A 26,021-nucleotide genomic window follows, 5' to 3' on the forward strand; every position below is an offset into this window, starting at 1 on the left:
TTTTGTTAACCAGTATTTTCCCTGTGCCTAGTGTAGGACCTAGCCCAGTAGGAACTCAGTAAATATTTTTGAATGACATGTGATGATGATAAATTTTTAAGAGGAGTATCGGCCGGGCGCGGTGGCTCACGCCTGTAACTTTGGGAGGCCGAGGCGGGCGGATCACAAGGTCAGGAGATCGAGACCACGGTGAAACCCCATCTCTACTAAAAATAAAAAAAAAATTAGCCGGGCGCAGTGGTGGGCGCCTGTAGTCCCAGCTACTCAGGAGGCTGAGGCAGGAGAATGGCGTGAAGCTTGCAGTGAGCTGAGATCGCGCCACTGCACTCCAGCCTGGGGGACAGAGAGAGATACCGTCTCAAAAAAAAAAAAAAAAAAAAGGAGTATCTTAAATGCCAAAGAATCTCTTTTCTGCACAATTGTAACTCCTTAAAAGCAGTTGATCTTTTTCTTTTGTCTGAATCTGTGCCGTGTCTATAGGAATCAGGCCATGATATTTGTACTTCTGCTAGTAGGTAAGTGTGTGTGTATAGCAGTAAACAAGTAAGGATAAACAGCTTTTAGCTATAGTCCTATTATTAGGTTAAAATCTTCTAGCATTATGGTACCATTGATTTTTTGTTTTGTTTTGTTTTTGTTTTGAGATGGAGTCTTGCTCTGTTGCCCAGGCTGGAGTGCAGTGGTGCAATCTTGGCTCACTGCAACCTCTACCTCCCTCCCAGGTTCAAGCAATTCTCCTGCCTCAGCCTCCCAAGTAGCTGGGATTATAGGCGTGTGCCACCATGCCTGGCTAATTTTTCTATTTTTAGTAGAGACAGGGTTTTGCCATGTTGGCCAGGCTAGTCTCGAACTCCTGACCTTGGGTGATCCACCTGCCTTAGCCTCCCAAAGTGCTGGGATTACAGGCGTGAGCCACCGCGCCTGGCCTGATTTGTTTTTTTATTGATTGATTGATTGATTGATGTATTAATGCCAAATTCTCCCTGATATTGGGGTGTCAAATTCAACTATGACAGAGATCCAGGGATCTTGCCTTTAAAAACCATACAACCTGGTGGAAGAGACTGACAAGTAATTATAATATGAAAAATACTGTCATACACAGGTATACATGAGGCGATTTGGGACTTCAGAAAAGGCATGCAAGCCTGAAGATGGGTGGGGGACATTGTTGGAGGAAGAGTCAGATCTTATAGGAACATTTGGCCTATCCCAGGAGCTTGGCTTTTATTGTAAAGGCAGTGAGACACCATTAGAGGATTTTAAGTAGCAATGCTGCGATCAAATCTGAAAGTCACTCTGGTGACATTGTGGAAAGCAGATTAGAAAATTTAGGAGACTTAGTAAGAAGTAAGGGCCTGAATTAAGTATGAAGGAGTTGTTGTGAGGCTGATAAAATAAATGGATTGCAGAGAAATCATTAGGTGGTTGAACTCATAGATGTTGGTGACCGACCTGTTAGGTTGGATATGAGCACGAGAACCTGGGGGTTGGTGGAGGTTAGTGGGATGAAGAGTCAGGAGAGTCTCCTGGGTTTCTGGCTAATACAAGATTGAGTGGGAAATGCATTGGGAAGAGGGAGAAGGTTTGAGGGGAAATGATATATTCAGTTTGACGTGCTTGGTCTAAGATGACTGTGGGATATCCGCTTACAGATGTCTGGTGGGCTGCTGGATATATTTTAGTTTTGGAACTGATGAGAGAGATGTGATTGAAGACATACATTTGAGAATCATTCCCTTTCTACCATATCCATTTTACTTTCTACCTAGCAATTCTTCTATCCCACTAGCCCTCCCGTTTATTGATCCTATCAACTTTTCAGTGTCCCTCACACCCTGGATATTCTCTTCCCCTCCCTCGTTAGTGTAAATTCCATGGCCAGTCATTGTAGTTCCATTTGCATTTGAATCCCTCTTTCCTCTGTTGCTTCATCATACTCACTTGCCAAAACTGTAGTCCTGGTTCCTCCCAGCTCTCCACCTACTGCATACCTATACATGCAGCTGATCATGGCTATCGGTGAAAAGCACACCACCAGGTTAACTAGTCTCACTGACATATCTATAGGTCTCAAGGTGGGCCCTTTATGCTGTGCCGGCAGTCATTCTACACCTGCAGTTTATGCATTCTCCTCCTCTCCTATAGGATTTCTTTGTATCTTCTCCTCTCTCCTCAGATTAGCCGTACCTCCTCTCTCATCCTCACTCTTGGCTGTTGATCTTCTTTCCAAGTTTACTGAGAAAATGGAAGCAATATGAGAACTTGCACACACTTTCACTATCACACACCAGCAATCCTCTCCCTTTTTCTCTGTGTCATAGAACTTGATATCAGTATATCTCATATATATTGATAAACTTTTATTTTTTCCATCTTGGGAAAAACTGCTCATTCTCATTCCCACCAGTTACTGTCCTGTTCGTTTCCTTTCCTTCATAGAACTCGAAAGAGTTGCCTAAAGTCTGTCTCCAGTTCCTCACTTCCCATTTCTCTTGAACTCACCCCAACAAGCTTTTGTCCCTAATACTCCACTGGGACTGTTCTCATTTCTAAATTCAGTGGTCAGTACTTAGTCTCAAATTACTTTTGAATGATCAGTAGCATTTGACACAGTTGATCACCCCCTCATGTGTGATATGCATTCTTCACTTGGTGTCAAGAATTATACTGTCTGTTGTTTTTTTCCTGATTTGCTGGACATTCCAGTTTTCTTGGCTGCTTCCCTCTTTGCTCCCTGACCTCTCAATGTAGTAGTGTACTTGGGTTTAGTCCTAGTCCTCTTCCCTTAGAGATTCTGTCCAGTCTCAGGGCTTTCCATGACATATGCTAATAACTCCTAATTTACATAAATCCCAGACTTCTCTGCCAAATTTGAAACTCGTAGATCCATCTGCCTCCTTTACATTTCCACATGGATGTCTGACACCTCAATCTCAACAGGACTAAAGCCGATCTCCTGATCTGTTCTCCCTCCCTAAACCTGCTTTACCTGCCACCTTCTTCATCTCAGTTGATTCCAACTCCATCTTTTCAGTTGCTCAGACGAAACACCCTCTGATGTATCTCTGTCTTCTCTTTCTTATCCAATCAGCTGGGAATTCTGTTTCAGAATATCTCCAAAATTTGATTACTGCTCACCATTGCCAGTGCTATTCCTAGTGCAGGCCAATATTTCCCTGGAGTTTTTGCAATAGCCTCCGTGATTGTATTCTATAGTCCATAATCAAAACAGCAGACAGAGTGAGTGTCCCTGCCTTTTTTCTTTTTCCCTTTTTTGAGACAGGGTCTCACTCTGTTGCCCAGGCTGGAGTGCAGTGGTGTGATCTCAGGGCACTGTAGCCTCTGCCTCCTGGGTTCAAGCAATTCTCACGCCTCAGCCTCCTGAGTAGCTGGGATTACAGGCGTGCGCCACCACACCTGGCTATTTTTTGTATTTTTAGTAGAGACAGGGTTTCACCACATTGGCCAGGCTGATTTTTGCATTTTTTAATAGAGATGGTTTCGTCATTTTGCCCGGGCTGGTCTCGAACTCCTGACCTCAGGTGATCCACCTGCCTTGGCCTCCCAAAGTGCAGAGTGAGCCTTTTAATATAAAAGCCAGTTCATATCATTCCTCTGCTAAAACCCTTCCAGCGGTTCCTTCATCTCAGTGCAGAAGGCCCTACTTAGTTTTGTTTCTTCACCTCTCTGTCTGGCTCTCCTCCCCCTCACCCCCTTTTCTCCAGCCACACTTGCTGTTCTTGTGCATGCCATGCATGCGTGGTGCTCCCACCTTAGGGCACTTGCACTGGCTCTTCCTTTGCTTGGTATGCTGTCTTCCAGTTGTTTGCATGGCAGACTCCTCACCTCCTTCAAGTCTTTACTCATATGTCACTTTTCTTTTTTTTTTTTTTCTTTGCGATGGAGTCTTGCTCTATCGCCCAGGCTGGAGTGCAGTGGCAGGAATTTGGCTCACTGCAAGCTCTGCCTCCCGGGTTCACGCCATTCTCCTGCCTCAGCCTCCCGAGTAGCTGGGACTACAGGTGCCCGCTAGCACGCCCGGCTAATTTTTTGTATTTTTAGTCGAGACAGGGTTTCACTGTGTTAGTCAGGATGATCTCGATCTCCTGACCTCATGATCAGCCCGCCTCAGCCTCCCAAAGTGCTGGGATTACAGGCGTGAGCCACCATGCCTGGCATATGTCAATTTCCTAACCTACCCGGACTGCCTTATTTAAAATTGCAACCCTCCCTTCCTGCAATTTTCCTGGCTCATACCTGGTGTTTGCAGTTTCCCTTAACACTCCACACCCCACATTCCCTATAGTATCTATCACCTTCTAACATAACCATTTAATTCACTTCCTTTGTTTATTGACACTCTTCTTCTGGTAGCTGGTAAGCAGGCCAGGGATCTTTATTGATTCTGTTCACTGATGCATCCCAAATGCTCACCACAGTAGGTGGCACATAGCAGGTGCTCAATAATTGTTGTAAATGAATGTGTGAATGAATTCACACATGAGACAGTGGGAGTGAATAGGATAGCCTGTGGAAGGTGTTTGAGATGAAAGTAGAAAGTGGAGGACTGAATCCCTGGATCTGCCTTTAATCAGTAACAGAAGAAGAAGTAATAACCTAGAAGTTAGTGCTCTAGGTATTAGGAGAGTGTATTAGTCTGTTTTTACACTGCTGATAAAGACATACCCAAGACTGGGCAATTTACAAAAGAAGGGATTTAATTGGACTTACAGTTCCACGTGGCTGTGGAGGCCTCACAGTGATGGGGGAAGACAAGGAGGAGCAAGTCACATCTTACGTGGATGGCAGCAGGCAAAGAGAGAGCCTGTGCAGGGAAACTCCTGTTTTTAAAACCGTCAGATCTCATGAGACTCATTTACTATCACAAGAACAGTGCAGGAAAGACCTGCCCCCATAATTCAATCACCTCCCACTGGGTTCCTCCCACGATAATGGAAGTTGTGGGAGTTACTATTCAAGATGGGATTTGGGTTGGGCACAGCCAAACCATATCAGATAGTATAACCAAAAGTCAGTTGGAGAAAATAATACCCAGGGAGAACTGCAGCGATGATATATGGCATATTCATTCTTTTTGATACTCAGATTTTAATCTTTGGCTTAAGCCAAACCATTAGAGAGCTGCATATCTAGGACATTGTTACAGTTCCCTATGGAACTGCTTTTATTTTACTGAGCTTTGACTATTGTCCATTAGCTTATCATGAAGGACATTATTTTAAAAATCCCATGAGACTTCATTATATCATAGAATTTACTGCAGCTGTGTTGTTGAGGATACTGTTCTTTATGTTAGAAGGTGCCCTCTTTAAATGAGGACCAATGAGATTAAGTTCCCTTAAGTTTCATAACAGTAACAACCGTGCTTCTTTTGAACAACTTGTTTGATTACTGTGCTTCTTTTGAACAACTTATTTGTTTTTATTTTATGGAGATTGTATTTTGTGTCAACTGTCCTACTACTTTTCCCTCCCTCCCTCCCTCCCTTCTCCATTGGTGTTTAGTATATGCACAGAGTTGTGCAACCATCACCACAATCAATTTTAGTACATTTTCTTCTCCTCAAGAGGACACCTCATACCCTTTAGCTTTTACTCCCAAATCTTCTCATGCTCCCTAGCCCTAGGCATCCACTAATTTATTTTCTATCTCTATAGCCTTACCTATTCTGGATAATTCATGTAAATTCAACCATATAGTATGGGGTCTCATGTGTCTAGCTCTTTTCACTTAGCGTAACATTTTCCAGGTTCATCCATGTCATAACGTATATCAGTACATCATTCCTTTTTGTGGCCGAATACTGTTCTATTGTATGGATAAAACCACATGTTTTTAATCTACTCATCATCAATCAGTGAAAATTTAGGTTATTTCCACTTTATGGTTATTACGAAAAATGCTCTGAATGATCATTTGCAAGTTTTTGTGTGAACATGTTTTAATTTCACTTGGGTAAAGTTTAGTGGTAGAATTTTTGGGCCAAATGGTAACCCAGTGTTTAACATTTTGAGGAACTGCCAGACCGTTTTCCAAAGTGGCTGCACCATTTTACATGCCCTACAGTACCTTCGTCAACACTTGTAATTATCTGACTTTTTGATTTAGGCCATCTTAGTAACTATAAAAACTGGTATATATGGTGGCTTTGATTTTTATTTCCATGATGGCTAATGATGTTGAGCATCTTTTCATGTGCTTATTGGCTATTTGTATATCTTCTCTGGAGAAATGTCAGTATACATCCTTTGCTCTTTTATTTTTTGGCTATGATAGAGTTGTATTAGTTCTTTATATGTTCTAGATGTAAGTCCCTTATCAGATATATGGAACTTACATTTTTTTTCCATTTTGTGGGTTGTCTTTTTACTTTCTTGATAATGTCCTTAAGTACAAAAGATTTTAATTTTGATTTAGTGCTATTTATCTTTTGTTGTTGCTGTTGTTGTTGCTTTTGCTTTTTGGTGTCATATCTAAGAAATTGTTGCCTAATCTAAGGTGATAAAGATTTACTCCTATGTTTTATTCTCTTTTTAAAATTAAATGTATTTAAAAATTGACAAAATTATGTATATATATAATGTACATCATGTTTGGAAATATATATACATTGTGAAATGTCTAATCAAGCTGATTAACATACGCATTACCTCACATCATTACCACTTTTGTGGTGAGAGCACTTAGAATCGTCAGCATTTTCCAAGAATACACTACATTGTTAACTATAGTCACCATGTTGTACACTACATCTCTTGAACTTATTCCTCCCATCTAACTGAAATTTAGTATCCCCTGACCAACATGTCCTCAACCACCTCCTACCACCCCAGTCCCTGGTAACCACTATTCTACTCTACTTCTATGAGATCAACTATTTTAGATTCCACATATGAGTGAGATCACTCAGTATTTGTCTTCTGTGCTTGGCTTATTTCACTTAATATAATGCTCTGCAGGTCCATCCATGCAAATGATAGGATTTCCTTTTTTTTTATGGCTGAATAGTATTCCATTTTGTATATATACCTCATTATTTTATCCATTTATTTGTTAATGGACACCTAGATTGAATCCATATCTTAGCTATTGTGATAATGCTGCAATAAACATAGGAGTGCAGATATTTCTTCAACATACTGATTTTATTTCCTTTAGTTATATACCCAGTAATGAGATTGCTGGATCATATAGTAGTTTTATTTTTAATTTTTTGAGGAACTCCCATACGGTTTTCCATAATAACTGTATCTTATGTTTTTTTCTTCAGAGTTTTGTAGTTTTAGCTCTTACATTTAGATCTGTGATCCATTTTGAGGCAATTTTTGTGTGTGACACGAGGAAGAGGTCTAGCTTCATCCTTTCACATGTGGCTATCCAGTTAGCACCATTTGTTGAAGAGACGATTCTTTCCCCATTGAGTTATCTTAGCACCCTTGTCAAAATCAGTTGACCATAGATGTGTGGGTTTATTTCTAGGCTCTCAGTTCTCTTCCATGACCTATATACCTGCCCACTGCTTATGTTTTGTTTGTTTGTTTGTTTGCTGGGAAGCATAGAGCCCAATGTGAAATGTACTGGGAAGTGTCTAGGAACCTCAGGGACTGGATTGGTAGACTTGTACTACCACTGGATTTCCCTGTTTCCCTCCTCTCACGTTTCTTTTTTGTTGTTTTAATGTGTGCTTTGTGATAAGCTGCCTCAAATTCTTTTGTTAATGAGTTGTGGGACATTAATAAATACTATTTTTGTACTTCAAATGTTTTATTAATCAGTTCTAACTGAAGACTGGCTAATTTATACATTTTACTGCTGTCAGCTTAAAAATGTAAATTGTCTGTTAAGTGTCTTAAATATTTCTCCCTGTCAAATTATCATCAGCTGATGCAGTTCCCTTTTTATCTACTTTTAATTGGAATTCAGATAATTTCTAAGATTAGCACCTACAGCTTACCTCCTTGACTGCTTGACATTGTTTCTGTCATTAATAACTTATTTTCATCTTACCCCTGCATCTTACATGTTTATATTTTATACACTGAAAAGTGTCTTGCATATAATTTGATGCTATATTCAGAGAACTGCAAATGTTTATACCTATTTTTTCAATAGTCTAATTTTCAGGTACCTAGCCCTAAGGGATAACACTAACTATAGAAAGGTGCATATTCACCAAGATGTTTACCACATCTAATTTATAATTGTGAAAAATTGAAAATAACTGACATGTCTTAGAATTGGGAATAGATAAGCTAGCTATATTATAGTCACTGGATGGAGTATTTCTATTTTGAAATTTTATGTATCTATTTTGAAAAAAATGCTAAGAAAGCAGATTTTAGGTGTTCTCACCACAAACATGATAACTATACAAGGTAACGCATATATTAATTAGCTTGATTTAGCCATCCCACAATGTCTGTACGTTTCCAAATATCATGTTGTACATCAGCAGTCCCCAACCTTTTGTCACCAGGGACTAGTTTCATGGAAGACAGTTTTTCCATGGAGTGGGGGTTAGGGGTGGGGGTGATGGTGTGGGGATAATTCAAGTGCATTACATTTATTGTGTACTTTGTTTCTATTATTATTATATGGTAATACATAATGAAATAATTATACAACTCACCATAATGTAGAATTGGTGAGAGCTCTGAGCTTGTTTTTCCTGCAATTAGACAGTCCCATCTGGGGGTGATGGGAGACAGTGACAGATCATCAGGCATTAGATTCTCATAAGGAGCAGTCAACCTTGTGTGCGCAGTTCACAATAGGGTTTGTGCTCCTATGAGAATCTTAATGCCAGTGATGATCTGAGAGGAGGCAGAACTTGGGTGGTAATGTGAGTGAAGGGGAGTGGCTGTAAATACAGAGAAGCTTTGCTTACTTGCCCACCACTTACCTCCTGTTGTGTGGCCTGGTTCCTAACAGGCCATGAACTGCTATTGGTCCAATAGCGGTCCATGGCCTGGGGGCTGAGGATCCCTATTGTACATGATAAATATATGTAATTTTATTTGTCAATTTTTAAGCAAATTTAATCTAAAAAATGAAAAAATGGAGTAAATCTTTGTGGCCTTAGATTAGGCAATACTTTTTTAGATTTGACACCAAAAGCAAAAGCAAGAATAACAAAATGGATGTATATTAACAATATTCAGCAACTTTAAAGTTAATGTGATATAACTTAGATGAAAGTAGCACCATGTAGGCATATCAAAAAGACAGTAGGGAAATATACAAATGACATTTTTCCCCCAGATTGTAGGAAAGTGCTTGATTTCCTATTCCTGTTTACATTTTATTACTATTTTGTATTTTTTAATGTAAAAGCTTGGGAGTATCAAAATTTGTAATTTTCATAGGAATATATATATTTTTCCTTTTTCAGATGTGAATCTGGCTACACTGGACAGCACTGTGAAAAGACAGACTTTAGTATTCTCTATGTAGTGCCAAGCAGGCAAAAGCTCACTCATGTTCTTATTGCAGCAATTATTGGAGCTGTACAGATCGCCATCATAGTAGCAATTGTAATGTGCATAACAAGGTAGGTAATGATGTAAGAAATATCAACTTTAAATTAGAGGCAGGCAACTGTTTATTTATAGATGCTTTGAGGCCACCAATCTATTAGGAAAAATCCTATGATCAGTTCCCAGAGGTTTTCAGTGGTCTCTCTCTATCCTTCTTCTTTAGAATATGGGCAAGGACTGATTCCCAGTCTTACAAGTATATCTGGGTGACAAGCAGAGAGGGAGTGAGAATAGTCAATGAGATAAAGGAATTTAGGGATCTGAGATTGTATACAGTCTTTGAGCACTGCATTTTGGAAAAATAATATTAGTAGCAATTTTTTTTTTTCTTTCTTTCTTTCTTTTTTTTAAAGAGACAGGGCATCACTCTATCATCTGGGCTGGAGTGCAGTAGCAATTAGAGCTCACTGCAGCCTCGAATTCCCGGGCTCAAGTGATCCTCCAGAGTAGCTGAGACTGTAGGCGTCAACCACCATGACTGGCTTAGAATTTCTAGAATGGTCTGCACATGCATGGAAGAGCCATGCAGAAAATTTTTAAGCCCTGCACAACTGCAGGGTGTTTTATGCCCTAAGAATGTACTTTACTCACAGTTAATATAGTAAGAAAGGAAGAAATCAGAGGCTGAAGATAATTTTATTGTGATATCACTGTGTTAACATTACTTCATTTTCTGGATTGCAGCAATAAGTAATAAGCTTTAAAATTCTCTATTATAAATAAAACCATTTGTCATAAATTAAATGACTTATTTGGATTGCAATGGCATAAAATGAGTCTTTTCTAAACTGAGTGGAAATACATAAGTCAGACTGAACTGGACCTGAGAAAAGTCAGAGTAAATCCAGCAAGTTCATGTTGTCTTTGTGCTTCCCAGTAATGTCTTTTCTTCCTGCTTACCTCTTTCTTTAAGATTCAGTTCAGAAGTCTCATAAGCATCATGTCTCCACTTCCCTGCATTATTCTGGGCAGAAGGTTGAAGCATATCAAATACAGATATTGGCAGGCCATAATGGATTTATGGCCCTTCTATCCAAGGTCTGGATAGAAGCCAGACCTTCAGTAGTCTCAGCCATCTGGAGCTGAAGTGATAAATCTAGAAATGATAAAAAAAAAAAGTTCTCCAAGTAACAGATATTTTTCATAACACCTAGGCACTAAAGTCAGTGCGCTTTATTTCACAGAACAGATGATCTGCCCTTAGGCAAGACTACTGAATATAAAATTGGACGGTAGATCAAAGTAGGGGCATAATCATGTAACAAATAATGATAACAGAAAGAGAAGATAGGGAAAAAACATTTAACAGCAGGACTGGCAATAGCCATTTAATATAGACTCAGAGGTTAAGTAATTTGCCTGTAGTCATCCAAACTAGTAAGTGGAATTGTCTGGATTTGGATTCAGTTTGATTCCCATTCATTTTTCTTTCCACTGAAAGGTTCCATGTTGAGTCATCTTGGGAAACATCTTTGCCCAGTATGACCATGTCATGGGAGCAGGGTTCAAACTTGATTTTGTAGCAGTTTAGGGTTTTTGAGCAGGGAAAGGACTTGGTATAAACCATTTTTTCAGAGTATTAATGAGTCATCAGAAAAATTCATTGGAGTAGTGAACATGTGAGGTAGGGGGAAGACCATTTAAGACATTATTAGAGTTAAATAGGAGTGAGGTAACAAATGATTTGGAAGGCAGAAGAAAAATTAAGGTAAAGTAGGGGAAGATGTTTGAGGCCTGGAGATAGTGCCTTTATTTGAGACAGGGTCTCACTCTGTCATTCAGGCTGGAATGCAGTGGCATGGTCTTGGATCATTGCAACCTCAACCTTCTGGGCTTACCTCAACCTCCCGAGTGGCTGAGACTACAGGCATGCGTCACCATGCCTGGCTAATTTTTGTATTTTTTTTATAGAGACTGGGTTTGGCCGTGTTGCTGAGGTTGGTCTTCCACTCCTAGGCTCAAGTGATCTGCCTGCGTTGGTCTCCCAAAGTGCTGGGATTGTGCCCAGCCAGATATTGCCATTTTTAAGAGGATCAAAGGATGTTAGAGTCAATGGGAAGCAACTTTGAGTTCAACCCCTTCATTTAGAGAAGTCGGGAAACTGAAGCCCTGAGATAAGAAGTACCTCGGTCTAAGGTCCTAGAGCTAGGAAAGCCCCCTTACAACAGTCCTTTACCCAACTCTGTCCTTCAGTGCTATAATGCTCAACTACTCAATTAAAATTACCTGGCAGGCCGTTTTGAAGTAGGTACCCTCTAGTTTATACTCTAGATCCCTCCTTGTTGCCCTCACAGCCACTTAGACATCACAGTGTATTTCTAACTGTGTCACAGTGTCTTCACTCCCCACTGTCTCTAACGATTGAGGAGTCATCTCATTGAATTTATCACAGATTTCTCCTGGAGGCCTGTCTTTTTATTATGGTGTTTCCTCCCCTAGAATGTCTTAATGTCTTGCTATCTTGGATTTAGAATATTTAGAATATATATGTACTTATGGATTTATTTCCATTGAATGTTTAAGTATCTCTCCCACACAGTCCATTATGGGACAGCTGTTGACATATACCATGGCGGCTGTCACATGGGAGGAATCTTCTTTAAAAGGATGTTCCCACTGACTTGTTTACCAAGACTGCATGAGTCAGTTTTTCTTCTTTTCTTCTTAGAATCTCCTTTCATGTTTTCAGACTCATAGAATGACAGATTGGCAGGAACCTTGAACATCACCTTAGCTAAACGCCCTGATTTTATAGATTTAAAAACCATGGCACTAGGAAATTGGAACTTTTCCAAGGTCATGGTGAGTTAGTGACAGTAAAAGAGGGTTGCTTGATCTGTCAGCTAGTTTTCTCATTTATGAAATGGAGATGATTCTAACTCTATCTACCTCATACTTTTAAAATGAGGATTAGTGAGGTAAAACCATATACAAAATGGAAGTATTGTCAACACTTTTAAGTCAAGGCAAAGCTGTACTCTTTGCAATTGAACAAAATGAGGAGTATTCATTGTTATAAGACTTTCTTCCCATTAGTTTGTAAATTTCTTGCTGGCAGAAATTTTAGAACCTAGTCCAACTCCTAATTTATTTTTTACATTTAGGAGAATTGAGGTTGCACAGTTAGTTATTAGCAGAGCCCAGAATTCATCTCAGCCCCCTTATTCCACAATGCAAAGCACAGCACCTTGTGTTTACAATCTAGTGTGCAGGCACAAGAGCAGTTCCAACACAGTGAGATTTGTACTGCTATTGAGAAACATGGTAAAATGAGAGCAGAGTTAAAGAATGTCCCTCATCTTCAGTGTGGCAGTTGCTTATGGGCTTCTGTGGTTTGGCCCAGGAGGGTGTGGACAGCTTCTTTTGAGTCATTGTCTAAAATCAGTAGACATTCCTGTGTATTCATAGCTGAGGTTAATAAGCACACTTCTTCCTGATTTCTCCCTTCATCTAACCTGTTCTTATCATTTTTGAGCTGTCTTGTCATAATGCTCAGGGAAGGTACATAGGCCAGAGTCCTTTCTACTGTAGGGGTTTCATATTATCAGTCACTGTGACTAGGGAGTTTCTAGGCTGGAGGAAGGGTAGGATATCTGTCAGGGATACATACATAGTAGCATAGACACTGGGAATGAATTTTGCTTGTGCCAGTACCTATATTACATATCTAATCCTCTCAACTCCCAGCTTTGTAGGGGAGGTAGCGGTCCGAATTGTGTTCTTCTTCATCTTGTCTTGCAACAGATACCATCTCATTTCCCTTTCATGTAATTGCTTGCAATGTGGCTTTATGTGCAAAATGTGTATTACTTTGGAAACATTTGAAATATCCTAAACAAAATCATCAAAACAATATTTTTCTCTCTTTCTTTTTTTAATGCAACAGAAAATGCCCCAAAAACAATAGAGGACGTCGACAGAAGCAAAACCTAGGTCATTTTACTTCAGATACATCATCCAGAATGGTTTAAACTGATGACTTTTATATGTACACTGACCATGTGATGTACATTTATTATGTCTTTTTTTAAAGAATGGAAATATTTATTTCAGAGGCCTTATTTTTGGACATTTTTAGTGTAGTACTGTTGGCTCGTATTTAGAATATTCAGCTACGACAGTTTTGGACTGTTTAGTAGTCTTTGTTTTATGTTTTTAAATACAGAAATTGCTTTCACAAATTTGTACCACATGGTAATTATGAGACTTGTTCTTTACCCATGGAATGTAATATTTTTGCAAAGATGGACTACTTCACAAATGGTTATAAAGTCATATCCACTTCTTCCACAATGACCACAGCAAATGACCAAGCATGAACTAAAGGTAAAGATGTTTACAGATTACTTTTCTTACAAAAAAAAAAAAAAAGATCTAGAAGACACTGTGTTTAAATAGATATTTAAATGTTTTTGAGATTTAGTAACTGATTTTTTAGACACTGCCTATCGCATGAACTGTAAAGCTGTGTGTGTTAGGTGTAAAATATTTATAAGATATATGGACTGGGGAATTTGATTATTCCTCCCTTTGAAAAAATAATTCTAATAATTTGAACAAGTATGTTAGTAATGATGGAAGAGATCATTGAAAAGTAGATGTAGATATTGTGAGAATAGGCTGTTTAACAGATTGGAATAAAGCCTACTCTACCAGTTAAACTACTTTAATACACATTCATTTTTCAAGAAAATATTTGTTTTAACATAAATAAACAAATCGTATCAGTGTTTGTGAATAAAATACAAAAATGATTGTTAATGATTGGTGCTCTTAAAGTGAGCTTAAAATTTATCCAAGACCTCTATCCAAATTTGTCCTGTAGTAATAGATTAATATTCATAGATTGTTGGTGTTTAAAGATCTGAAGTGTGAGTAGAATGTATTCAGCTGTTTAACATGTAGTTTAGATACTCAAAAGTATGCATGTAGAATTTAAAGAATATGTTTAAAATTATTAATTTTAATATTTTGTTTGGAAAAGCATGTTATAATATAATGTTTTCACTATATGGCCTCTGTTTTGGTGTGTTTATTTACTAAATTTTTTGATATTGGTGTTTCAGTATATTTAATATGTGAAATTAGTAGAAAAAGCAGATTTTGGTTCAGAATTCCCCTTTCCTGTTACAAATACTGATTGAAATTATCTAAAGGCAAAAGCTTTACCCAACATTTGGAGTTTGCTTTTTTGACCATTTGGCTTCTAGGTTTAATATTAGTTACATGGTGGCTTTAGTGAACTTTTTAAAAAAGCTTTCCTCTTCTACCCACACAGTCTTATTTGAGTCCCTTAGTCAGTCAGCAAGCATGTTTGGAACAGTCCCCGGTACTTTGCAAGGGTTCAGATTGCAGAACAGTCACATATGGGTATTTGTAGTTATAAATACTTGACCATTCTCCAGGGGTGGGGTTTCCAACTCTTTAAACAACCCTGTTGCCTGTTATCAAGCTGACTTTTTGCTCCAAGTGCCAGAATTGATTGTGGTTAGGACATCTTACGCTGAGAAATAAATAAAATGGAACATAATGGGTCTGCTTCAAATGCTGATAAAATCCACCAGAATCGCCTGTCGAGTGTTACAGAAGATGAAGACGCTGCTCTTACCATTGTGACTGTGCTGGACAAAGTAGCCTCCATCGTGGACAGTGTGCAGGCAAGCCAGAAGAGAATAGAGGAGAGACACAGGGAAATGGAAAATGCCATAAAATCCGTCCAGATTGACCTGTTGAAGCTTTCACAGTCACATAGCAATACAGGGCATATCATTAACAAGTTGTTTGAGAAAACCCGAAAAGTTAGTGCTCACATTAAAGATGTGAAGGCCCGGGTAGAGAAGCAACAAATTCATGTTAAAAAAGTTGAAGTCAAGCAAGAGGAAATAATGAAGAAAAACAAATTTCGCGTGGTAATATTCCAGGTAAGCTTGCACTTGTGTTCAGCTTGCTTGTTCTAATCTCTTGCATCTTTTAATTGCCAATAAGTCATATCAGAGGTTTCTAGTGTCACATCTTAACTATTGTATGTGTTAATACAATGGAGTTCTGTATCAGCAGCAATCTCAGGATAAAACCATTTCTGTGTTAACCAAAGTGCTATCTATCATTTTGGAATTTTGAGCTTCTCAACCATTTCATGTAATATGAACTATGGCTCATAGCTTAGGCTATTTCTTGCCTTTGAAACTTAATATTGGTAAGTCCCTTTCAGCATATTAGCCTTATTAGCATGGTGCCCTCTCATATACTTTGAAAATGTTAGAACTAGAAGAAGACTCAGAAGCCTCTAGTTTAAAACACCTCTTTATTCTCTAAAAGAAGAAACTGACAACCAGTAGCTCCACAATGTGGTTTTTTTCGCTTATGTGGAGAGCCTGGAAAGGCCTAAACAGTAGATATAAACTTTTCAGAATGTAATTTGTGTATTGGAATTTTTACATATAGATCACAATGATAGCTATTTTCCAATGAACAATGAGGCAGTTATTCTTATTTTTCTTATTGTTATAGTAATACAAATGTATGAGTCACATAAATAATTTCCTATGTTTGATTACAAAGTCTTTTTACTTAAGTGATTTAATACAGTATTTTGTGTGTGGCATTGTGTATTGAGCTAAGTTCCCATATTCTGTGCTTGGCACTCATATTTTTGGAAATAGGAACATATTCATGGCAAATGCGTAATATCTATGGTATATTTTTAAAACTCTTACAGTTAAAAGGAAAAAAATTGAACATTCCTTCACAGTAGAAAAGTAGGAAACTGTCATTATCAGGCAGTTTACAAAACACAAGTAAGAATAAAATTCTACTTTCACTTATTTAACTGTTGGCAGTTATTAAAACCTATAACCAGAGGTTAATTTAATAATTGGGAAAAAACACTTTCATATTCTGTTGGTAGAAATATTAATTGATAAAACATTTTTGAAAGGCAAATTTGGTAGTATGTATTCAGAAATTTAAAAATTCACAAACTTTTTGGCCCCAAAATTTCATGTCAAAGAATTTGTTCTATGCATAAAATCAGGAATGTGTGTAGGAATGTTCACTGTGCATATAAAGTGTTATTTTTTAAAATGACACCTGTATTTTAGAAATGAGTACTTATGTGCATAGGAAAAAAACTAGAAGAATATAAACTAAATGAAATGGGAACGCAGTTGAATTATGTAGAAGATAATTTGTAAAACACTAGGGATGTGGCCTATAACTCCCCATGGCATTCTTCACATATTAGGCAACTCTCCATAGCCCTCTCTTGACTGATAAGATTACACTGGGATGGTAGAGTGGTATTTTAGGTCTGTTTTTAAAAGCCTGTAGGTTATTTAGGAAAAATAATAGGGAGGAGAGTGAAGAGTTGCTTATTTCACAGGTAGATAGGGCAGACTATGCCATTTTAAGTTCTTTATCATTTCCCTTTCCTTTCATGTCCCTGGAAGTCCTTCTATAGGCTTAAAAATTTGGGGGGGAAAAAAAAGCCTGGGCAATGTGGCAAAACCCCGTCTCTACAAAAATAGAAAAGTTAACCAGGTGTGTTGTCGCGTGCCTGTGTTCCCTGCTATTCAGGAGGCTGAGGTGGGAGGGTCACCTGTGGGGAGGTTGAGGCTACAGTGAGCCATGATTGTGCCACTGCACTCCAGCCTGGGTGATAGTGAGAACCTGTCTTAAGAAAAAAAATTGAAAAATTGAAAAAAAATCAGTCACCTGGCCGGGCGCGGTGGCTCAAGCCTGTAATCCCAGCACTTTGGGAGGCCGAGACGGGCGGATCACGAGGTCAGGAGATCGAGACCATCCTGGCTAACCCGGTGAAACCCCGTCTCTACTAAAAAATACAAAAAACTAGCCGGGCGAGGTGGCGGGCGCCTGTAGTCCCAGCTACTCGGGAGGCTGAGGCAGGAGAATGGCCTAAACCCGGGAGGCGGAGCTTGCAGTGAACTGAGATCCGGCCACTGCACTCCAGCCTGGGCGACATAGCGAGACTCCGTCTCAAAAAAAAAAAAAAAAAAAATCAGTCACCTGATTTTCAGAGGCCAGTTCCAGTGTAGTGGGAAATGTAGTATCCATTCTTCGATTTGCCTTCTGAAGACGCTCGGAATTGTGGGTGTATCTTACCCTCGACTGGCATGGGCGCATGGCCAGGAAACATATTTGGCATTCATGTCTGCTGAGAACCTTTGTGCAAAGCAGTGGACTAGGTGCCAATTAAGATTTACAAAAGCAAGAGCAAAGAAGTTTCTGAAAAGTTTCCATTGACTCTGTTCATTGACATAACTCTTCTTTAAACTTTAAGATGTTTCTATATTCACCTGTGTAGTCCCTGTAACTAACTGCTGATTGTTCTTTTCTTTGATCCTTTGCAGTTATTTAAAGCAACTGAGGGGTCCTAGTTTAGGGCACATCTCTTTTCTTGTAAGAAATAATGCCATGAAGATTCTGTATAATTAAGTTGTTCAGAGTAAGCAACAGTTCGTCAAAAAGTAATTGCTATCATTTATAATGGGAGAGCTTGTAGAGAAAAGAATAATGCACGTAGAACTCTGATTCAAAGATGCATTGGATGTTAGAACACTGTATACATGGTCACATGGTTATTCTTGGCAGTTAAAATTAGTTATAATTAATCATCATAGTTAAGGTATATAAATGGTTATATTGAGATTGCCCCTTCTACTAAAATTAACTTGAAACTAAGCAATTCAGCCATAGTAAACATTACCTATTTCTTATACATTTATTATTTCTCTTCGAGCATACTATATCTTCACTAATAAGCCTCAGACTTTTGTATATTCAAAATTTCCCTAGCTATATTACTTTGAGAGCTTGTTTGGAGGTTGTAGCAGGGGAGCACAGCTACTCGTATACTCTTGACCAAAGACCAGTCCGCCTCTATCGTGGATGGTCGTCCTCTTTGACCGAGCGTGTGGTTTCGAGAGGGATGCATATGGAGCAGTGAGGGAGGAAGGGGACACCCACTTAGCCAGCCAGATCAGCTGAATCAACCCTGGCAATCAGTGGGGTGACAGATGTTGCAGCCACTCGCCCTCACATCCCGTAGCTATATTACTTTGATGTTCAATCCAGCCCACAGCACTCTGATGCACAGTATTCATTCTGTTACAAAAATGGTCTTTTTACCTGGAGTTTTATATGAAAAGATACAGTTATATTTGGAAGTCAACTGTAATTCAACATCTACAATCTTCAATTATAACAGTCTGTTCACCATTAGCTCGTGATAGCTCTGTCTCATTGGAGTTGCAACTAATAGATCTACATAACAAGTACTTTTTTGTGACTCTACCCCTGTTTTGTTTTACTTTAAAGACTGATTTTATATTATTTGTTGTGTACTTAAAGGAGGGTATGTGATTCCTGGGCTAAGCTATATCTGATTTCTTCACAGCAAGATTGTGTTTTTTCCCCTACCTAACAGTAATTAACTTTTGGCTCTTTCCCTTTCTAATTATACCTTCTTAGGCCGTGCCAACCCACATTGTGTTGCTGAAGCTACTCCCTGCAGCAGGTGTCAGGAAAGGAGAGGAATAATTTCACTGCTTCTAACTGATTCATCAGAGAGTTATGAGACGCCCACCCCTGCCTTTTTTTAGCTCCTAGACGCTCTAATCCTATAGCCAAAGAATTTAATTTTAAATAAGTATCAAAAGAAATAAGGTTCCAGGGATATCTTCCTGACTATCAGGCTGATAGGTTTTGGAATATGCATAAATGTGTTTTGTATATATTTATATATTTTTTGATTGAATAGATTTAATCTGGATCTCATGTGGGGGCACAGTTTCTTTTAAAAATTTTAACTTGCGGTTCAGTTAAAAATCTCATAATTTTTCAACTTTTGTCTGTTTCGTTTGAGAAATGCTCCCTATTCAGTTGGGTTCCTCTAGCTGCTGTGGTTGGGCTGGCTCTCAAGGTTTCCAGTGTGTGTCATGTCCCAAATCCAATTCTTATTCTTTTGACACATTTGGCACGATTGGACCTCCTCTCTCTGTCTCTCTCTCTCTTTAAAGAGACAGGGTCTTCGTCTGTTGCCCAGGATGGAGTTCTATGGTGCAATCATAGCTTACTGCAGCCTCCAACACCTGGGGGCAAACGATCTTCCCTCTTCAGCCTTCCAAGTAGCAGGGACTACAGGTGCACATCACCTTGCCTGGTTACACTTTAAAATTTTCGTAGAGATGAGGTCTCACTTTTTTGCCTGGACTGGTCTTGGCCTCAAGTGATCCTCCCACCTCAGCCTCCCAAAATGTTGGGATTATAGGTATGAGACACCTTAACCAGCCCCTCCCTTTCTCCTTGAAACTTCTTTCCTCTGGACTTCTGGGGTTACTACACTCTTTGGGAGTTCCCCCTGCCTCACTAGCTGTTTGTCCTTTTTTTTTTTCTTTTCTCATTTCTTCCCTCTACCAGTCCAAAATCCATGCTCTGTAACACCCATGTTCAAAAATTCTCAAAAATATTTTTAATAACATATTTGACAGCAAGACCTAACTTGACCTGAAATTACTCAGTAGAAAAACCTGACCTAAAGTAGCAGGAGGCTATTTCTAGCTTTTATCCCAACTTAGTGTGAATATTCATATTTTTTTGCCACAGAAATGTTTCTTCCAAGATCTTGCTGGGAATGTTATGTAATAAATCATATTATTTCCAAAGTCTGAAATTTTCTGAATTCTGAAACACACCTTGGTGCCAAAGAGTTTTGAGTAAAACAGAGCATAGATCCATTCACTTAGTTTCTTGGTGATCTCTTTCATCTGGTCTCATGACTTTAATTTCATCTTTACATCAGTGACTCCTAAATTTGGATGTCTAGCCCAGCCCTCTCTTCTGAATTCCAGACTCATCTACTCAGCTGCCTGCTCAGTGCCTCTGCTTGCATGGCTAGTGGGTGTCTCCAAGACAGCGTGTTCAGATCCCATCCTTCCCCTCCAGTCTCTTCCTCCTCTGTCTCCCCCATCTCAATTAATGGCAGATCTATCTTTCATCTGCTCAGGCCATGTACTTGAGGATCGTTCTTGACACTCTGGCACTCCACATCCAGATCTAGCAGCAAATCTTGTTGGCTCCTGCCTTCAAAGCAGCTCCAAATCAGACTGCTTCTCACCCCCCACCCTGTCAGCAACCTTACCCAGTGCTGCTTACCTCAGTGCCCTCCACCTGTTCACCCTGCTTCTTTTCTTGCCCCACACTCTGTTTTCAACAGAGTGATCCTTTTATAATGTGGGGCAAATCCTGGCACTACTCTCCTGCAAACCATTCATTCATTCATTCATTCATTTTTTTAGACGGAGTCTTGCTTTGTCACCCAGGCTGGAGGGCAGTGGCACAATCTCCGCTCACTGCAACCTCCGTCTCCTGGGTTCAAGTGATTCTCCTGCCTCAGCCTCCTGAGTAGATGGGATTACAGGCATGTGCCACCACTCCCGGCTAATTTTTATATTTTTAGTAGAGACTATTTCGTCATGTTGGCCAGACTTCTCTTGATCTCCTGACCTCAGGTGATCCGCCTGCCTCGGCCTTCCAGAGTGCTGGGATTACAGGCATGAGCCACTGCACCCGGCTTCCTGCCAGGCTTTTAGAAGACTTCCTGTTATGCTTAGACTTCACCATTGGATACAGAGCATTGCGTGACCTGGACCACCTGCTATCTCTCTTACCCTCTTGCCTCCCCTTCTTGCCCTTTCATCACTCTGCTGTCACCACACAGTCCTCCCCACTGTTTCTCTGTTCTTCCCAGATCTATATGCAGCCTTCAGGACTAGGCTCAGGTGTCACCGTATGAATGAGGCCTTTCTGACCACTGTAGTTCAAACAGCACCTCCTTGTCACTGCATATTCCCCTTCCCTGCTTTAGTTCTCACCTTAGTGTGTATCTTGCCATCTAATGTGCTATATAGATTTTACTTGTTTGTCCCTCTCCGAGAATATAAGCTTTTTCACTCTTTTGTCTTCAAAGAAGCTTCACAGTTTCTAGAACCAGAAAATTTACTGGTTTGTGGTGGTGCTTAATAACTTTGTTGAAGGAAGGTATACACCTGTTTGATCCAATAATCATTCATTGAGTATGCCTACTATGTTCAAGACAGTCTGATAGATGCTGGGCATAAAACATAAATAAGACACATGATCTCTACTTTCAAGGAATCTGGAGAAGACCTCCGGGAGACACATATTTTTGAGTAAAGCTTCAATTCAAACTGTGATAAATGTTATAAACAGAGGATGTATGTGTAAATTTGAGATAGAGTTAGCCACTTGGGGAAGTTGGGGACACTTGGATTATTGAAGAAAGATTTCATTTACAAAGCCAAAAAGAGGTGAAAGGGGACCTAAGATGTCAGAAACTTCTGGGTATGGTAGCATGTGCCTGTAGTTCCAGCTACTTGGGAGACTGAAGCAGGAGGATTCCTTGAGTCTAGGAGTTCGAGTCCAGCCTGAGTAATGTAGTAAGACCCCGTCTTTATGAAAAAAAGAAGATACCAGAAATCACATATACATAGGCGTAGAGGGATGAAAATATCTTGTGCTTGAGGAATTGAGAGTGATTGTATGTTTCTGGGCTGGAAGAGTGGGAAAGTAGGTTTAGCTAAAGCTGAGGAGCCTTCTCATCATACTGGACAATTTGAACTCTTCGTTAAGTATTGATGAGCTCTCCAAAGTTTAAAGCAGAGAAAAGATGTGATCAAAGCTATGCTTTAGTAATATTTCTCAGAAAATACTTAGGTGATGTTCTGGAGGTAGAAGGATCAGTGAGGAGGCATTGCACAAGTTCAGGACTGAGATGACAAGGGCCAGAATCAAGACATTGGTAGAGGGAATGAGGAAGGAGGCGGGAACGGACAAGTTGTTAGGCAGTATTACCAACAAAGCTTGGTGACTGGTTGGATATGGAATGAGAAGGAGAGGAAATATTTGGGATGGTGATTCAGGAGTTTCTATCTTATGTGGCACCTGGATGGGTGTTAGTGCTGAGAGGTAAGGGAAAGAAGTAGAAATGGAGAGGATGGTGGATGGGCCTTGAATTTTGGACTTGGTAAGTTCAAGGTGACTGTGTTACGTCAAACTGTGGAGCAGTCTGCCCATCATTCACACATGTGTCTTCATCTTAGGAGAGAAGGAAAGTGAAGATAAAATACATGTGAGTTTACTTACAATTGGATCTGAAAAATGGAGTGGTTAAGGTTGCCCAGGGTGAGCCTGGGAGATGAAGAAGAGGAAAGGGCCAAGGTAAGAGAAACCCTAAGAAATGCTAACATTTAAGGAGCAGGCGGAGGATAAACAGTCCATGGAAAAGATTTACAAGGCATGGCCAGAAGGTAAAAGAGCTGATCTGTAGTGCAAAGGAAGCACTAATATGCTTTGTTTTTTCTCTCCTTCAGGAGAAGTTTCGGTGTCCAACATCCCTGTCTGTTGTTAAAGACAGAAACCTAACTGAGAATCAAGAAGAGGAGGAGGATGATGTCTTTGATCCCCCAATAGATCTCTCTTCGGATGAAGAATATTATGTTGAAGAAAGCAGATCTGCCAGGCTTAGGAAGTCAGGCAAGGAACGCATTGATAATATCAAGAAGGCATTTTCCAAAGAAAACATGCAGAAGACACGGCAAAATTTGGACAAGAAAGTGAACAGAATTAGAACTAGAATAGTGACCCCAGAGAGGAGAGAGAGGCTGAGACAGTCAGGAGAGAGGCTGAGACAGTCAGGGGAGAGGCTGAGACAGTCAGGGGAGAGGCTGAGACAGTCAGGGGAGAGGTTTAAGAAATCTATTTCTAATGCAGCTCCCTCAAAGGAGGCTTTTAAGATGCGTAGCCTCAGGAAGGGCAAGGACCGAACAGTGGCCGAAGGTGAGGAATGTGCCAGGGAGATGGGCGTGGACATCATTGCCAGGAGCGAGTCTCTGGGCCCCATCAGTGAGCTCTACTCTGATGAGCTCAGTGAACCAGAACATGAGGCAGCCAGGCCGGTGTATCCTGCCCACGAAGAAAGGGAAATCCCCACCCCTGAGCCTGTAAAAGTTACTTTTAAATCTCAGGTGAAAGTAGAGGATGATGAATCTCTTTTGTTAGATTTAAAGCACTCATCGTAAAGAGGAATTAAGTATATCCTAAATATGAAACTCCTAATCATGCAGTTTTAGTTTGAATAGTGTAGTCATCTACATTTCTGTGCCATGCAGGAAAACATAAATTTATGTTTTTTTCTTATATTTAAAATCTTGAAGATAATATAAATATTATTTTCACTCTTTTTCATGGCAGCTGTGGATTTTTTAGTTCCTTTCTCTTGTCCACCAGAAAAATAGTTTCCTAGGTTGGGCCAGTTACATGTTTGGTAAGGGCAACTTTGCGGCCATCATTTGCAAGAGAACTCTAAATATTGGATACTGTGGCCAGCCTCAAAGGGGAATAACTCATGTGTGGGTTATATCATCCAAATGTTCAGATCAACAGATTTGTTAGTAAATTAGCAGTCACACCCCTTTTTTGATGCTTTCACATTAAAAAATTGAAGTTTTGGACTGGAGCATTTGGTTCTAGTATCATAGCTTTACTTATAAGAAAGCCCTGGGCGAGTCATCTGCTTGTTCTCTTCAGTGAAAAAGGAGAGGGTTGGCCTCTGCTGCCCACCTCAGAGGACTGTTGTGATGATCAAAGGAAATGGCACACATTCTGGGGGAACAAGAAGCACACCCAGAGAAAACAAGCCTCACCAGTTCTTCAAAAACAGAATTGAAAGAGTTACACCTTCTGAAAAAGCCCTAACCACCAATCAGTAAGGTCCTAGGTTGGACAGAAACTAAAACTGGTCTTCAGAAGCCTTTTCACAGAATCAGGAGTGAAAAATAAATAAATGTTTGGGTGACCAGTTTTTCATCAGACTAACTAAACCTTGGGTTTTAGTTGGGTCTCAAAATGTTCCCTGGCCAAACCCTTTCTAATTTAGTTTTGATTAAGATCTTTAGTGGACTATAGCACTAATTTGTTTGAGCAGTATGAGGCATAAAATTGTGACTATGCTTCTAAAGTTGGCCCTGATGCATTGGGTTTGGAATGACCGCAAATATTCCTGTTAGTTCCTGAGCGTACCCTTCAGGGTCCAACTGTCCAAAACAGTGTTGATAGGAGTTCATCATAGCTGCTTTGGGAGGAAGCCAGATTCCCCTTATCTGTTAGCTTTAGATGGTGGAATCCAGGAAGCAGAACAATGTCTATTGTTGCTAAAGAAAGAAAGAAATGGGCTGGGTGTGGTGGCTCATGGGAATAATCCCAGCACTTTGGGAGGCTGAGGTGGGTGAATCACCTGAGGTCAGGAGTTCAAGACCAGCCTGACCAACATGGCAAAACCCGACTCTACTAAAAATACAAAAATTAGCCAGGCGTGGTGGCATGTGCCTGTTCCAGCTACTCAAGGAGGCTGAGACAGGAACATTGCATGAACCCAGGAGGCGGAGGTTGCAGTGAGCCAAGATTGTGCCACAGCACTCAAGCCTGGGTGACAGAGCAATACTCTGTCTCAAAAAAAAAAAAAAAAGAAAGAAATGGTAATACTGGTTCTGTACTTGTAGGATGTTTAATATGGCATGGTGTTGTAATAGAGAAGAAATGATGAAATTGTTGAATTTGGAGAGTTGGGACAACAATCAGCTCTCCCACTTTTTTTGTCACTTTCAGATCATTTTTTGGATAATCATGTGGTAGTTGAAATAATAAGTTATACATATATACACACAGTCATACATAAATCGGCTTGAAAATATTTGACTCAGTTACTCAGATGTTTGGGTTTGGGAGTCTGATTCAGCATCATTTCCTCTTCACCCTGCATGAATACATAAAATCATAAATCGTTCATCTTGTTACCTTTTTATATTGAAAACTAAAGTGTATACAACATTGGATAACACTTTCAAGTGAATAATTTTAAAATGTTTTTATGACATTTTGGAAAAATCTTGGATGCCTAATCACATATTTTCTTAAGAGCCATAATAAATTTGAATTTAAGAAAATGTTATTACAACATTTGATGTTAGTGTCCTATAAATATTTTTACTAATAATGCAAACAGTGAATGTAAAGAAGTTACAAGCTTTTTCTTTTTTCTAGTCCTATGTAGAATAAATATCAGTTGGCCTGAAATATTTTTCTGCAAACATTACTGTCAGGGAATTTTTATAAAGTCAGTTTGCTTACTGATTCATTATATAACCAGACTTGACATTTTATGGAACATTTCACATCTAGCTGTATTTGAATTTTGATGAGAAGGGAGTTATAACCTGGTCAGCTCTTCATCGTGGTAGACTTTGTGCAACCCCAAAACACCGAACAGTTTCATGTCCTGGAATTTTATTGTAACTTGTACTGCTTTCTTGGTACTTGCTTCTGTCTCTCTACATTTCTTCCCATATTTGGGACATTCCCAAATTC

At 39.6% G+C, this 26,021-nt stretch overlaps 2 protein-coding genes across 4 annotated transcripts in view; both read left to right on the forward strand.

Annotated features, from left to right (window-relative positions):
* Nucleotides 1–15,211, forward strand: part of TMEFF1 (transmembrane protein with EGF like and two follistatin like domains 1) — a 101,055-nt gene extending 85,844 nt beyond the window's left edge. The window contains exons 9-11 of one of the 3 annotated variants that reach the window (XM_009188412.4): nt 9,416–9,574; nt 13,726–13,886; nt 15,125–15,211. In XM_009188412.4, coding sequence (XP_009186676.1) covers nt 9,416–9,574; nt 13,726–13,879 — 313 coding nt within the window. In that variant the 3' untranslated portion in view covers nt 13,880–13,886; nt 15,125–15,211. Of the gene's footprint in view, nt 1–9,415; nt 9,575–13,446; nt 14,573–15,124 lie in introns of those variants that run through there. The other 2 variants (XM_003911438.3, XM_009188410.3) reach the window with 2 other exon arrangements.
* Nucleotides 14,670–24,114, forward strand: CAVIN4 (caveolae associated protein 4). Its single transcript, XM_003911439.4, has 2 exons — nt 14,670–15,481; nt 22,970–24,114. Exons 1-2 carry the CDS (start codon nt 15,080–15,082, stop codon nt 23,675–23,677), a joined length of 1,110 nt encoding a protein of 369 aa, XP_003911488.2. The 5' UTR covers nt 14,670–15,079; the 3' UTR covers nt 23,678–24,114.
* Nucleotides 24,115–26,021: the final 1,907 nt, after the last annotated feature.

This window comes from Papio anubis, chromosome 13 (genome assembly GCF_008728515.1).
Source record: "Papio anubis isolate 15944 chromosome 13, Panubis1.0, whole genome shotgun sequence".
In the NCBI taxonomy this organism is placed as follows: Eukaryota; Metazoa; Chordata; class Mammalia; order Primates; family Cercopithecidae; genus Papio; species Papio anubis.

Coding starts and splice junctions, on each gene's coding strand:
- CAVIN4 (XM_003911439.4), top strand. CDS start 15,080: ATGGAACATAATGGGTCTGCTTCAAATGCTGATAAAATCCACCAGAAT. Junction 15,482..22,969: donor TTCGCGTGGTAATATTCCAG/GTAAGCTTGCAC, acceptor TCTCTCCTTCAG/GAGAAGTTTCGGTGTCCAAC.